General features: G+C 44.1%; 1 protein-coding gene across 5 annotated transcripts in view; it reads right to left on the bottom strand.

Annotated features, from left to right (window-relative positions):
- Positions 1 to 14,623, bottom strand: part of LOC119455349 (talin-2) — a 324,493-nt gene that overhangs the window by 240,337 nt on the left and 69,533 nt on the right. For 2 of the 5 annotated variants that reach the window (XM_037716732.2, XM_037716734.2), the window contains exon 1: positions 13,297 to 13,399. The exons of 2 other annotated variants lie outside the window; for them this stretch is intronic. In XM_037716732.2, coding sequence (XP_037572660.1) covers positions 13,297 to 13,310 — 14 coding nt within the window. In that variant the 5' untranslated portion in view covers positions 13,311 to 13,399. Of the gene's footprint in view, positions 1 to 11,901; positions 12,047 to 13,296; positions 13,400 to 14,623 lie in introns of those variants that run through there. One more of the 5 variants, XM_037716733.2, reaches the window with a different exon arrangement.

A 14,623-nucleotide genomic window follows, 5' to 3' on the forward strand; every position in this document is an offset into this window, starting at 1 on the left:
AGTAGCACCACTATGTTGCACCATTTGTTCATTACGCATGTTTGTATAATAAATCAAACCCTAATTCGCTATTATCCAGTCATCTTTCTATGCCCTTAACATAAAGCGTGAACAACAATGGAGACAGAGGACATCCTTGCTTCAATCCTTGGTGAACTCCCACCACCTCATCACCTTTTTGACCTTCCCATAGAACTTGTACTCGGTTGTCTCTATATATCTCCCTCAGCAGCACCACGAAATTGTCACCTATGCCTTCGTGCTTGAGAATATCCCGTAACAATTCCCCTGTCTACATTGTCGTAGGCTCCTTTAATATCTAGAAATGCTATACATAAAGGTCTATTCTGAGCTACTGAAATCTACGCACTGAGTTGGCACAAACATATTATCCTCTAAGCGTCTGCCTGGCCTGAACCCATTCTGTAGTTCTCCCAGTACATTATTTTTCTCCACCCACTTCGACAGTTTTAATTTTATGGCTTGCATTGCGATTCTATATATCACCGACATTACCACAGCTGGCCTGTACGAGCTCGTCTTATACCCGTGCCACATGGGCACAGAAAATGGCATTAACTTCGTAATGCCTTAAGAGTTAATGTCATTCGCGTGGTGCCACACATACAAATCAAAGCCATTCGTCACCAAATGCGTTCGCTAGAACTCTATCGACTGAGAAATGCGTACTCTCGATGCCATACCTTGTTCAGTGCAGTATAATTGTAGTATTTGAAACAGTCTCTACCGTGTAAAAAGTAATTTATACATAACTTTCAACTAAAGCGCTACTGCAAAGAGTTGTATTCGGTGAACATCCTCAGGTCAGTGTTGGAACGGGCTTCGACGGGCCAAGCACCATTTTGATTTTGGGCTTCGGATTTGACTTGCAATGGCCTAGGTTGCTATGGTCGGTTGCAATGTTGTAAAATACAGCAACAAACTAAAGCTTGCGGCCCCATAGTATGCTAATTTCGACATTTCACTAGCCTTGAAGGCAGATTATACTTGAAAATGCCATGTCTATCTTTTTATTACCCTACTGGGTAATACACTTCAGAAAGCACTGTTTTCGACATCATCGGGTCAAATGTCATTAAATTTGGACGTGTGGCAGCTCCGCCGAAAAAAAAATGTCATTCAGGAACTTAAGGCCTTAACTACTGAATGCCATTTTCTGTGCCCCTGTGGTACGCGTATTATCCTTGTCACCTTTGCCTTTGTAAATGAGGTTCATCTTTCTTTCATGCCACCCAACTGGATTTCTTTTCGTTTTATTCACTTGCTCTATGGCATTAGTCAGCAGTGCATTGGTCGTTGAACCAAGGTTTTTGATTAACTGCATGGGGATTTCATCGGGTCCTGTGGCCGTGTTATTAGGGACATTTTCTTCCGATTTTTTTTTTTCAGTAAAAGTTTTCTATGCCAAATTTTTATCTCTCGGGCTTCTGTGTTTGAGTCTGAACTACGCTTTCTTTCATGCCGAAGTTATCCCTAATAACGTACCGCAGCCCTTTGTCTCCTTCCCGTCTTCCATCCCTTACAGCCGTTCGTAAACGTTACCGTCTTCCATCCCTTACAGTCGTTCGCAAATTTTCAGTTGGAGCTTCGAGTGCTCTTACATGGTTCCAGAAGCTTCTTGGTACACCTTTCTCTCTTTTAAAAGCGGATGTTATGCACGCAAAGTTCACTTGTGCATTTAATTTTCTCTTGCACGCACTCACTCGCCACCCTTTTCCTTTCTTGGTACAGTATTTGTTCCACATCTTCGTTATGTAATCCTAACATTTTGGCTTTTCGATGATCTCTAGACCCCTGCTTACGCTCTTCTATAGCTTGCTTTATTTCCTTGTTCCACTACTTACGTGGTTTCCTCTTTCCAATCTAACAATTTTTTGGCGTGTCTGTCTTATCTCCTGGTGCTTGTCTACCATTTCCTTATATTCACAGACTGCTGTAGGAAAATCCTCAATTTTCTTTATGTTGTTTGCGATCTCTGTTATTTGCTTTTCATTCATTTTTAGAAATTCTGATGCTTGGTTCGTGTTCTGCGTTAGTATCTCTCCCGAATTTTAAGGTTAAATGTCTATGCTCACTACCCAGGCTATTTTTTCCATGTTCATCTATTATCATTTGGCCTAGTCATTCGTAGACTGTTTCTGAGACTAAGGTGTACTCGATACATGACTGCCTGTTTCCGCACTGCCACACTACCTGTCCATGACAATTATTCTCCCTGTTAACTACTATAAAGTTCTGTTCATCACACAGATACAGCACTAGAGAACCGTTGTAACCAGTATATTTGTTCAAACCCTCCATGTGCGCATTCATATTTCTTACTAATACCCCCTGGCCCGATTTTTTGAACTCATCAATATAGCTTCTAATGCAATCAACCAATTCCTTATTTTTATCTCGGTTATCCACTACCTATTACCAATTACCAATTGGTAAGCTACTCCAAGCTACGTCTTTCTTTTTTTTCTTTTCTGTTTTTTTTTCTTTTCTCGCTTCGATGTCATAAAGGAGCTAAATATAAGCACGCAGACTCGATTCATAAAGGTACTGCAACAATGACTCATAAAATCCAGCAATCTTTCATAGTCTTCAGCTTGATCGATGCTATATTTCACACCTCTAAATGCACTTTCGTGAATTATCTTTGTCCCAGGGCACGTCCAAAGTAGATGGCGGGCATCCGCTGCAGACGCTGGAGCGGAGCACTTTGTACACTGGACAATGTCTTCGTGTGGTTGGCGCCAAGCACAAGTGATGACTGGTGTAAGGGCCGCCTTTGCCGTCCCACTATTCCATAAACGCTCCTTACAGGTCTCTTTTACCCTTTGCGACTTCATACCTTGCCTAATTAGCATGCCTACTCCTCCGCCTTTTCTCGGCCCAGTCACTCTGTCGCACCCCTCTAATACAAAATTGTCAATAACAGGCGGCTGCTCCAAATCTCGTAGATGCATTTCGGTCAAGGTGTACACACCCAATAGCTTCGGCATTCAGTTTCCCTTAGCACAATCGGCGCCATCTAGTGCTGCCGCAGCGAAGCTTTGGGTGGTATCTGAAATGCACGGCGCGCCAGTGTGTGCAAATGCTGAGAATTGTTCTCTCGCTTGCCACGTAACCAGCGGCACTTATTCAGTGGTGACCCAAGTTGGCAAGAGGTTAGGTTAGGCACATACCCAGTGCATTTGTTGCGCAGCCTGCTGAAGCATCGGGTTGCTGCCCTTGAGGAACCCTTGTGACATGGGTTCAATTCCGCTCAGCATCGGAGAAATTTAAAGGATCTTTTTTTGTCATTCTAGAGTGGCACATTGCTAGTGGCACATACCTAGTTGCCCAAGCTGGCATCAAAGAAGTTAATTGAAGACCAGCACAGACCGAGTGGCATCTTCAAACAGTGGTGCCTACCCAGTCCCCCATCTACAGTGACCCATGTTCAAGTGCGGCACGTAGGTACACATTGCCACCTACTCAGTGACCCAAGTTGGTCCAATTGTTGGTTTCTAACCCGGTTACCTCAGAACAGCAGCCCAATGCACTACCAATTCGACCACGAACTCCAGGTAGGTGGGAACACAGATACATACACATACATACATAACGATAATAATACAAATAACATAGATATATAGCCCCCGGAAATTGCATGAAGCACCCTAAGAATGCTAGTTCATTAAAAGTTCAGAGAAAGATGTGTTTTTGAATTCAATATTATCACTCTGCAAGCAATTCTAATATTTTGGCAATTTGTAAGATAATAGTTGTACATTTTAGTTTATGCATGAAGAAGTCAATAATAAGAAGTTGGGTGTTATGAGCCACACTGATAATGGTTAAACAAGCCAGTGTGATTAAATGATTTATATTTGGTCTTTATTCCTTTCGGATTATGAACCAAGTGGAACAACCGAGTATGTCAGCCAAAATACCAACAGTTGGGTGTTCCTTTACATGAAGATTACCTTTGCAAAATCCCCCAGAAAACACACTTCTGGAGGATCAGTGCAGTGCTATTGACCCTTTTCGCGGCGATCCCGTGGGCGCTGCCATGTTTGATCACGTGGTGACGCGTCCATTGCTTGCCTCAACTGCCTCTGTTGCCTCCTTGTTTACAATGGAAGTGTATGACGACGGCGCGGTTTAGAAAACCTGTTTTCGGAGATGTTGTAGACGGTAATTGGTGGACGACACGAAGCTTTGATCACAGCTTCAGAGAACATGCAAAAGCGTTTTCGGAGCTAATTAAGCTATGTCCAAACGGCGCAAGCAGCGTATATGGTGCTTGTTCTAATAGGGGCTTAATATCTATTCCAAGCTATCCAAACATTCCGCTCATGAATTCAGTCGGGATTAGTGTGTTTTGCTCTTTGTTCTTTATTCGGCAAATATTTTGACGCAGTGGCTTGTCAGTTTCTGACTCATTGAAGTTCCTCGGTGCGGCCACTGATTATTTTCTGCCTAATCGCTCGTGGATGTGCTCAGTTCCGATAGATTTGTTCTTGCTGCGCACAAGGCTTGAAACGTAGCTGTTTTGTACATTGTAATACCTTGTAGCAAATATATATTACAGCTAGTAACTCGCTTACTCTTGTTGATCGTCACGAAACATTCAGCTTCGACCATTCGTGCGCCATCGGTGTAGTCCGTCATTTATTGTGCATATACAGTGCGCATATATTCAAGTGTGCGCCCATTCACTTATTCTTGATACGTCGGCGATAGAGTGGGCGCAAGTTTTCCTTCCATTTGGGACAGGTGTGCATAGATAACGTGCGCGAAACTTACTATGACAGGAAGCGGCGTTGCTCCCTAAGGATTCTTATTGTTTAACGAGTGGTACTCACTCTTGCCGACGTTCTGGGGATGAAGCCCTTTCTTTGAAGTTTAGCGATACAAGAATGGCGGATGAGCAAATTTCTGTATCCGCGAGGAAAGCCGTACATCTCGAAGTGCCGGTAACACGTTCAGGACAGTTGCAGCAGCGGTCCGCGAACTTGGCCACACAGATTCATTCAATTGCTTAACATGTCAGTCACTATTTTTTGCAGCCAACTACTGCACACGTCTTCAAATCACATGATTCAATCTAGCATGATTGGAGCACAGTGTGTTAGCGAAAACTCGGTTGCATTTCCGACAGCTGATTGCACAGAAGCAAGGTAGAAGTGGTCATGGTTTCGTATTCGGGCGTGGTCACTGAGGAGATGTATGGCGTGCCGCCGTGAGCGCCATCTCGTTTCTCTAAAACAAAGTGCTCCGTGAAAAGGGTCAATAGTACTTCCAGCACTCAAAGATTGCAGTCATATGCAAAGAATTACTATACCATAATGTAACACTATTGCAATACTGTAACAATATTGCCAACTGTTGACAATACCAGTGTGCTGCAAGCTTTTGCAGCATGATTGCAAAGCAATTATAACTTCTCTAGAATTATATTACTTTGCTCAAACCAACATCACTTTATGGGAGACCTTACTCTGCAACATAGTTAACTGAAACACTTCATTGTTTCTGCGTTATTCTATGATTGTTATATTACTAGCACACCAACAAACTGATGCAAGCATGGACTTTAAAAAATATACTTAATAAGGTTTCACAGAGTAATCAAATTTTGAAGCTTTCTTAACGTATCCCCTCCCCACTCCCACCAACTTGGAGCTGACATTGTCAATAAATGAAATTACCTAAACCACATTTCTTGTGCCTAGCTTGTGACATTTGACACTGTGTCACTTCTTTTTCCAAATAATGTTGGTCACCATTTTGAGAGAGGCAATCTGTGGAACCCTGTTTACCCCCATCAATGCTATAAGGAACCAAAACATTTTCTATGAAGAATTTTAACATTGAAAAGTTCCATGCAGCTGAAGGGATGACTGCTGAGCCAAATCTCTAGAGAAACAACCCGCATACAGAATATCCAAGGCATTGCTAAGTTCGGGGACATTGAAGCCGAGGTTCAACTAGAAGACCATGTGATCCAAAAAGATGGGAACTGGGTTGGCATGACACTCTTAGTGAAGCTGCATTTTAATGCCGAGAAATCGGGATAGGCAAATCAACGGCATGATAGTAGAAACGGGACAGAGCTGTGAAATAAAATATGTAGTAGGCTCACTGTGAATTGGACCAATGCTTTCCAAATGTAAGACACATTTGTTCCCGGAAGAGAGAAATAAACATTCATTTTGCTTGAGCACCAGTCTATAAGTTGTCTAGATCAAGAGTCTTTCTTATGTGCTGTACTAGAACACTCCACCATGTTTGTCCTGAGTTTTCAGGGGGAGTGATCCATCTGCGCCAGGTGTGGGGTCCGATGTGAAGGGCAGAAAACGTGTCCTGTAGTGTAGGTTGAATGTGGGAGCAAGCTGATGCTTTGTATTTAAATATCCCAGGCAGTGAGAGCAGTGGGAACTTCCATGAAGGTCTTGTGCATAGTGTGTGTCGTGGGAATTTGTGCCAGTACACAGGGAAAACTTTGGAAGCCACAGTGATGCTCATGCACAAAAAACAATGCAATTGTGCTGTTCAGGCCTAGTTTCCTAAACATAGTACAACTATAAACATGATAATACAGAAAAATAGCAATGACAACAGATGCATTGCCAAGCAAACAGATTCCTTTGAAAACAGAAGCTATGTTCTCAAATGGTACCAATCAGTGTGCATTGATTGGCTAAGCAAGCAGACATGATGTAAGGAATGGCACACTTGCAATCAGCGTTACAATCATTTAGTGAACTCGAATGCCCAAACTCTCAGGTGACAGACAGGGGTGACAGACCTTTTACAAGAGCCACATGCTTTACACGAAGGAAAACTCCCTCGATGTGAAACAGAAGGACAAAAGACCACTGCGTTCCTGCTCCCCAATCTTCAATTCATTATTAACGGGCAACTGCAACCAACCAAATTTTGGCTTGAGTTGAAAGCCTGGCTTCAGATAGCATAGATATAAAGCAGCCTCCATGCAAAATTTTACATTTGAAGTACAAGTGGATGCATCACAAAAAGCTAGCACAAGTAGACGTTTTTGATACCAAAACTGGAAGAAAAAAACAAAAAAAAAACACCATTACCGCTCACAGGAATTCACGCCTGACTCAAAATGTGTGACTGTCCTTGGCATGCTAAAAAACCTCTGAGGGAGTGTACTTATGTCATATCAACTAACCACCAGGTGCATGTGTCGTCTGCTCAGGTGCTTTTCAAAAGCTGCTAGTCAGAAAATTAGAGAATTACCAGTCCAACAGACTCGGTAGATTGACTCAGTAGTACATAGTACTCATTTAAATCAAATTAGCCAATGTAAAATTTCACTGCAGCCGCCTTTTGTATCACACAATATTTGGTAGCATATGTCAACCATCAGAGGGAAGCATCACCTTATTCAACAAGCACACAGCTTGAGCGCTTGTGGTTTTAATGTGATTAGCTTTCTTTGGGAACTTAACACAGTATGCAGTGTCTGTATCAGGCCCGCAGCCGGGGGGGGGGGCCCTTGGGGGGCAAGCCCTCCCCCCCCACCTCCGAAATTTTAATCTTTCCGTGCCCAGCACCGTTAGGACATGGGCACAGTGCTGGGCACCTAAACGGAACGGGACGCCGTGTAAGCGACCCGGAGCATCACAAAAGAGCAGAGGACGCCGCAACTGACAGTCAGCGCCAGATAAACAGAAAGGGGCAGCTGCGCTCATGACTTTGCCACCACTGAGACCCATACCCCCCCCCCCCTTTCTTCAGCCACAACTCTATGCAAGGCCCACTTACAGTCTCCATGTCATACAGTCTTCAACTCGTGTTGCCCAATTATGCCACTCACAGCAGCTTTGAGTGTTACAGCCGGCCGTAAAATTCTACATGGCAGACATGGAGCCCAAAAATCTCAAAGTGATCAAAGGAGAGTGGGAGATATGGAAGCAGAAGTGGCAAGCAACACCTCCAGAAGAGCTGCCAAAGTTTGTGACCGAGGCCCTCAAGCAGTGCAATACCAGCCTGTTTCCAAATATCAGATACTCTGCTCAAGATACTTGCCACACTTCCTGTCACCACAGCCGCAGCTGAGAGAAGCTTTTCGATGCTGAAGCACCTCAAAACCTACCTTCGCAACAGTTCTGTTGGACGATTGAATGGGTTGGCTCTGATGTTGCTCTACAGAGAGTCCATTGATATGAGCAACATAATTGCAACGTTTATGAAGAAGGCACGAAGACGTGTTTTGGGCTTCCGAACTTAAGGAGCCAGTGTGGACTTTGAAGAGAACAGACGCACCGCGCCGCGGACTTGTGGGACCTGACACTGCCGACCGTTCCGGCTCAATAAAACGAATATTTCCACACTTCGTCTTTATATTTTTGGCTCCGAGTAACGCTTTATTTTTATTAACCCCTTAACCATTTTATTATTTTGACAATTTCTGTGCCCAAACTGCTTATTTTTTTTTAATTTGATATTGAATATTTTCCTTCTAAAAAGCAAGTTATCGGCGTTGAAAAAAAAAAATTCACGCGCATACAAAGTCACATTAGCATATTAAAGTTTATTATTGCTCATGATAAAGGAGGCCGGCTACCTGCTGGTAATCAACAATAAAAAAAACTGCGCAGGAGCAGTGTTCAGAAAGTTTTGTAAAGTCATCGGGCAAAGTTATACTGAACGTCTTACCAGAGACACCCAAAAACGGAAGCCGAGGAGCCTTCCTAGGGGTGTCCTTCACATCAATGCACCGCCAATGATGCGCACTCGCAATAGTGTCTTCTGAGCAGTGTTCTTCTGATGAACTGCTAATTTCGAAGTCATCGCTATTGTTTTCTTCCGGAAACGATGTAAACTTTAGTTTTTGAATCATTATCATCCAAAGAGCTGGACGACGGCGAAATGCTTCTTTTCCGCGACGACGGACCAAAAACACATGTGTCGCCTCCACCGGACGCCATTTTTTTAAACATGAGTTTCCCTCCAAAGAAATGTGAAATGGCGTTTGAAAAAACAGAAATTACCTGCCCAGTGCGCCATATGCGCAGCGATACACCAACTATTCCGCAAACGAGCGTGTCTCATTCAAAATGCTCAAAAGGAGATATCTCGAGTGGATGAGCAAAACGGTTTTGGGACAGCTCGACAAAGACGAGCTGGGCTCGTCCGAAACGGTTAAGAGGTTAATGAAATCTATTGAGACGAATCGTCCGTATAAAAATATTATACTATTAGGAAGATTCATCTCAAAACTAAAAATATAAAGCTATTAATAAAATAGTACTTAAAAAGTCACATAATTTACATACTGCGACTTTTACCGAAAATAATTACGGAAAAATAGGTGCTTTCCTCAAATAGTCAAGGCTTTCAGCAAAAGGTCCCCCCCTGAAAAAAATTCCTGGCTATGGGTCTACTCTGAATGTATGTATGATTGCACCTAAACTCTTTCGCGACAATTTGAGTAAGTGGGTTGTCCATGGTTATGTGGGCAGAGCACTGTGCTGCTATGCTGAGGGAACAGAGTGAAACCATCGGACCAACTTGGGTTCAGGGGTATGTGCCACTCTTCAATGAACCTCTTTAATGCCAACTTGGGTCACAGAGTATATGTTACTACTGAGAACGTGCCACTTTTCATAATAACCATCATATCACGTCCTAGGACCCCTAGAACAATACATTGTGCATGGCCTTCACCTTTTTTTTGAAGTTCACTAGGAAGCGATTACGCAAGATACTCATTCTGGGTATGAAGTACGCTGCATGTGTAACTGTAAAAAAGTGGTTTACTCATATTCTTGTCATCCGCTTTCGAGAAATGTGACACTGAACGACGGCTGAAAGCAACCTTGAGGTGTGTTTTGAAATCACTAAGGTTGCGTGAAAATACCAGAAGTGGCAGCAACATGGCAATGTACTACACGTAGTTCCATCTTCATCTCTGCGTTTAGGCAATGAAATGCAATTTTTACCATAGCAAACATGAGGAAATGATGGAGATAGTTATTTTTTTTTCCACGTACATGGAGACGCAGCATTTGGCAGCTAACCGTGGTATTTAAATTGTTTTTCAAGTGCATAACATAACAGTAGACAATAAAAACAACCCTGAAAAGCGATTATGTCCCATAGTTGTGTTCAGGTCTCAGCAGGATAAAACATATTACCAATTACACACCTACCATAAGATAGATTGCTAATCGCATTAATGTTGACAATCATCTCAAAGGAAGGATGTGCCACTAATTTTTTTATTTGAGTGCTTGCCATCAGGTTATCACCATTTTTCAGTGATAATTGAAGATGTTTCAAATTGACTTTTAGTTTATTTCCTTTGTGACAATTTTGTTGCAGCTGATTTATGTTGGCTTGCCCTTGTAGATCAATCATTGCATTATCCTGCACAAGTGGCTTCTGTAGCACTCAGCCAAACTGTAGGGTCTGGGAATGTTTCTTTACCTTACTTTTCTGCACTAATTGTCAAGAAAAGCTACGGTCACCAACGAGCCTAAGCCTTCAAGACTAACAGTGAGCTCTTTCGCCTTCAATTACATTTACAACACATTCTTAGCTGTTACTTTAATGCTTTATATATTGCAATGTTCCAAATAAAGCATTGTATAATGGCCAGATCCCCTGCTGTTTTTCGCACAACTCTGCCCATTTGCTAAGCATTGCAAGCTGTGTTATCTACTCATAAAACATTGATGATAAAGCATGTGTCCCTCCTTCTGTAATGCTACCAGGGCAACATTTTCTGACAAGCTTGCTGCTAATATTTCCGCTTGTTCTTTATTTCTTCACCCTTGTTGCAGTGAGGCTGGGAGCTGTCCCATTATCGTAAAGATGTTGGCAGTTATGCACTGTGCATCACGCAATGAGCATTTCACTGGAAATTACTGGAAACTGGAGTTTCAACTGTCACCACATAAGACATGCTCTGTTCATGCCTCATTTCGAGGCCATCACAAGACACTACAAGCAATGTCATTCAGAGCACACTAGCTCGATAGACGTCAGTCAGTGTAGCCCGTTCCATGCATCAGTAATATTACTACTACCACCGTAGTAATACTGAGAAAGCTAATGATATGTCGGCGACACAACCTTCGAACCAAAAGAGCCACGGCGTCTATCCGCAATACCGCCAAATGACTCACAACGGAAGTAACTTCATGCGCTCACGTAGGAAAGAAAGGCACCGATCGAATGCTGCCTTTCGGCACGGTGACCTGCGCTCTCGCTTTTAAAAACCGCGAGGTGCCCCATACTCGTCACTCAACCGTGATGTCGCACGTGTGCTCCCCCGTCAAGAGGATGCGAGGCGAGTGCTCCCGAAGGCTCCTTTTCTTGTTACGTCTTTGGAACGGTTCCAAGGAGAACCCCTGTTTAGGCGCACCTTTACGCCCCAGTTGGTCCGTTGACACCACCAGCATATGTGTGTATTCTGCGTCTCCCAGCTCACGTATCAGTCAGTGCGCGAGAACATTTAAAACGTATCTCAAATGAGTTTAAGGAGGAGGTCCGTGGAAAAGGTCAAGCCTACGGCGCGCCCATGTGTGTGAGCGAGCGAGCACTTCAAGTGCCGGTGTGTCGTCGGCGAAAGGAATTGGAGCGATTCGCCCGCCTGGTGCCCTCACACAATCCGCGCCACCCAGAGGTGGAGGCATAAATGTTCAATAATACGGCGCAGGCCGTGAAAGCAGCCGAAAACAAACTACACGGACTCGTAGAAAAAGTTCGTACAGCTGTGTCAACTGTTCGCACAAACTCAAATTTCTGCCGTCAACGGCCCCTGGAACGCTGCGAGAGTGCAACTGCATGCAAAGTCGGTCGAAAACAATTAACTGGACAGCAATCAGAGTCGTAAGAACGATAATAAACACTGAAAATTCTCCTTACCTGCGGCTGCTGTACCGACGATAGCCCTCTCACGGCAACACCCCACAACCAATATGGCGAATGTGACGTCACCGGAAGCTGACTTACTTCCTGTTTTCTTGTTTTGTTTCGCGACTGCAAATGAAAGGGGGTACGACGGATAGCGGGCGGTCATTCGTAGCAGGTTCTAGCCCGGAAAATGCTCCAAAGAAAACCGTGGTGTCGTGCGAGTTGGAGCAGCACGTCGAATGCCACGAACACCGTTGAGTAAACCGAAGCGAACAGCAGCGGTAGAAAAAGATGAGCTTCCCTCCTCCAACACCCGATACGTTTGAGGCGCGCCGCCTTATATGGGGAGTCTCTCTCTGTCCCATATACTGCGAACGCCGTCGGCAGTGCGCGCGCGCTTTATTTCACTGCTCGCTGAAAAAAATGTTGCCGCTGTGTAGCGAACTTAGTAAAAGGGCAACGACACCTGACAGGCTCAGCTGGTTTATATTCGTGGCAGGTGCCACGAATATAAACCTCTCTTTAACATCTCACCCGTCGATAACTAGCGAAAAGTGCTTTTAGGTCACTTCTATCCGCGTGAGCTATTAATGGAGCGGGGAAATTAATTGAAAATAAATTAACCGTTGTTTTTTGTACAACCCAGCTACAGGTAGCGCCGATGGCATGTCAACGTACACACACTATAATTTCTTAAAAAAAGAAAAAAAAAAAGAAGAAAACACTGCTGCCGTGAAAGCAATAATTAATAAAAGAAACTCGTCCTAGCTTTTGGACCTGTTTCTAAAAACAGTTACTACGTCAGATATCAGCTCATCGAGGCGATGCAAGTAATGTGTTATTCAGGCTATACCTGCTGCAACGGAATAAAACCAGCTGGGGTACACCCCATTTTCGTGCTACCTGCCGTGTCCCACCTTGACTTAGGACAACGCCAGTTGCGGAGTTTTGATCTGCTGCATCCCCATTTACGTACATCTGCGGGAATTTAATTACCGCCACGTTGAGACACGCCATCTGAGTGGCTAGCAGAATAAAAATATAAATAATAAATTCTCGTGCTGCCCGATATATTAACTCATAATTAATGAAGCACGATGAAGTATAGCTCCACTGTAGTTAATTCTATAAGCAGGGAGAAAGAGGGAGAAACAACAAAGTATAGCTTTGCTTTACAAAAAAATGTCCCAGTCAGTGTTCGCTTTCGCAGACGTCGAACTAGTTTCTGGCTCACGCTACCCGAAAACTGACACACGGTAAATACACACTCGGCCACCGGGACAGCCCGCGTTCCGTTGGCGCCGTGCGCAGCGTGGGCGCGGCCGAGATTCGGGCGCCTCGACGCATTATGCGAGCCAGTTAAATGTCGTCGTCGCGGCATACTGCGGTTCCGGACGCTGGGCTCACCTTTCGAGAATCATGATGGTCCGCGTGCGTGTACGCCGTCAAGCTGCTCTCCTCCAAGCGGCGACCAACAAGTCAGTGCGCGCGGCGCATCGTCGGCGGCGGCCCACGGCTAGTCGGGGGCGTCGCGCGCGGAGGATGTGCGGGGAGGGAACGAATTCGCAGTTTAGGTGCGTGCGCCGATGGGAAAAGAAATTATTTCTAGTTGTCAGCATTCGACTGATCAGATGCGGCGACTCCCCTTGGGCGTGAAGACGCCGGCGGAGGCCGCCACACACGCGGCCGTATATAACAACGTCGCTCACGGACACCGATTGTTCAGTGTTTTTATTATTCATTTAGGAAACACCTTACGCAGGCGCTGCATTGAGTGGAGGAGGGGATCGCAGCAACCAGCAGTAAGTGAACGATGGAAGTACGAAAGATCAACATCTGTAACAACGTAAGTTCGTACAAAGACACACACACACATGCACCAGGCCCGTAGCCGAAATTTTGATCTTTCCGTGCCCATGTCCTACGGCCCTGAGTAACACTGTTTTATTTTCAATAATGAAATCTATTGAGACGAATCGTCCGTATAACAACATTACTATTAGGAAGATTCATCTCAAAACTAAAAACATATAACTATTCATAAAATAGCATTTAAAAAGTCACATAACTTACATACTGCGATTTTTGCCGAAAATAATTACGGAAAAATAGGGGCTTTCCTCAAATAGGCAAGGCCTTCAGCAAGTGCCCCCTCCCCCCGAAAAAGTTCCTGGCTACGGGCCTGACACATGTACGTATGTACACATCGTAGTGTGTGAGCGTGGATATACGCTCCAGAAAACGCAATGGCAAAAAAAAAAAAAAAAAAAAAACAAAAAACAATTACAGTAAGTGGTAGAACAAGTTACAAGGACGGCTCCATGTGTTTTTTTTTTTATTTCTTTTTTATTTGGCGGGGGGGGGGGGGGGGAGGGTTTACAGAAGAGAGAACATATTGCAACAACACTGTTGACATTATTGTTTAGGAATACATTTGTATTATAAAACCAATATATAGGAAATTTGAAATCATGAGAACACAACAGGCGTTTACGATTCACTTTGGTGAGAATGCTGGAGCTTAGAGCATCATCATCATCATCAGCCTATATTTATGTCCACTGCAGGACAAAGGATTCTCCCTGCGATCTCCAATTACCCCTGTCTTGCGCTAGCTGATTCCAACTTGCGCCTGCGAATTTCCCAACTTCATCACTCCACCTAGTTTTCTGCCGTCCTCGACTGCGCTTCTTCTCTTGGTATCCATTCTGTAACCCTAATAGTCCACCGGTTA

The sequence above is a fragment of the Dermacentor silvarum genome, chromosome 6 (genome assembly GCF_013339745.2).
Source record: "Dermacentor silvarum isolate Dsil-2018 chromosome 6, BIME_Dsil_1.4, whole genome shotgun sequence".
In the NCBI taxonomy this organism is placed as follows: domain Eukaryota; kingdom Metazoa; phylum Arthropoda; class Arachnida; order Ixodida; family Ixodidae; genus Dermacentor; species Dermacentor silvarum.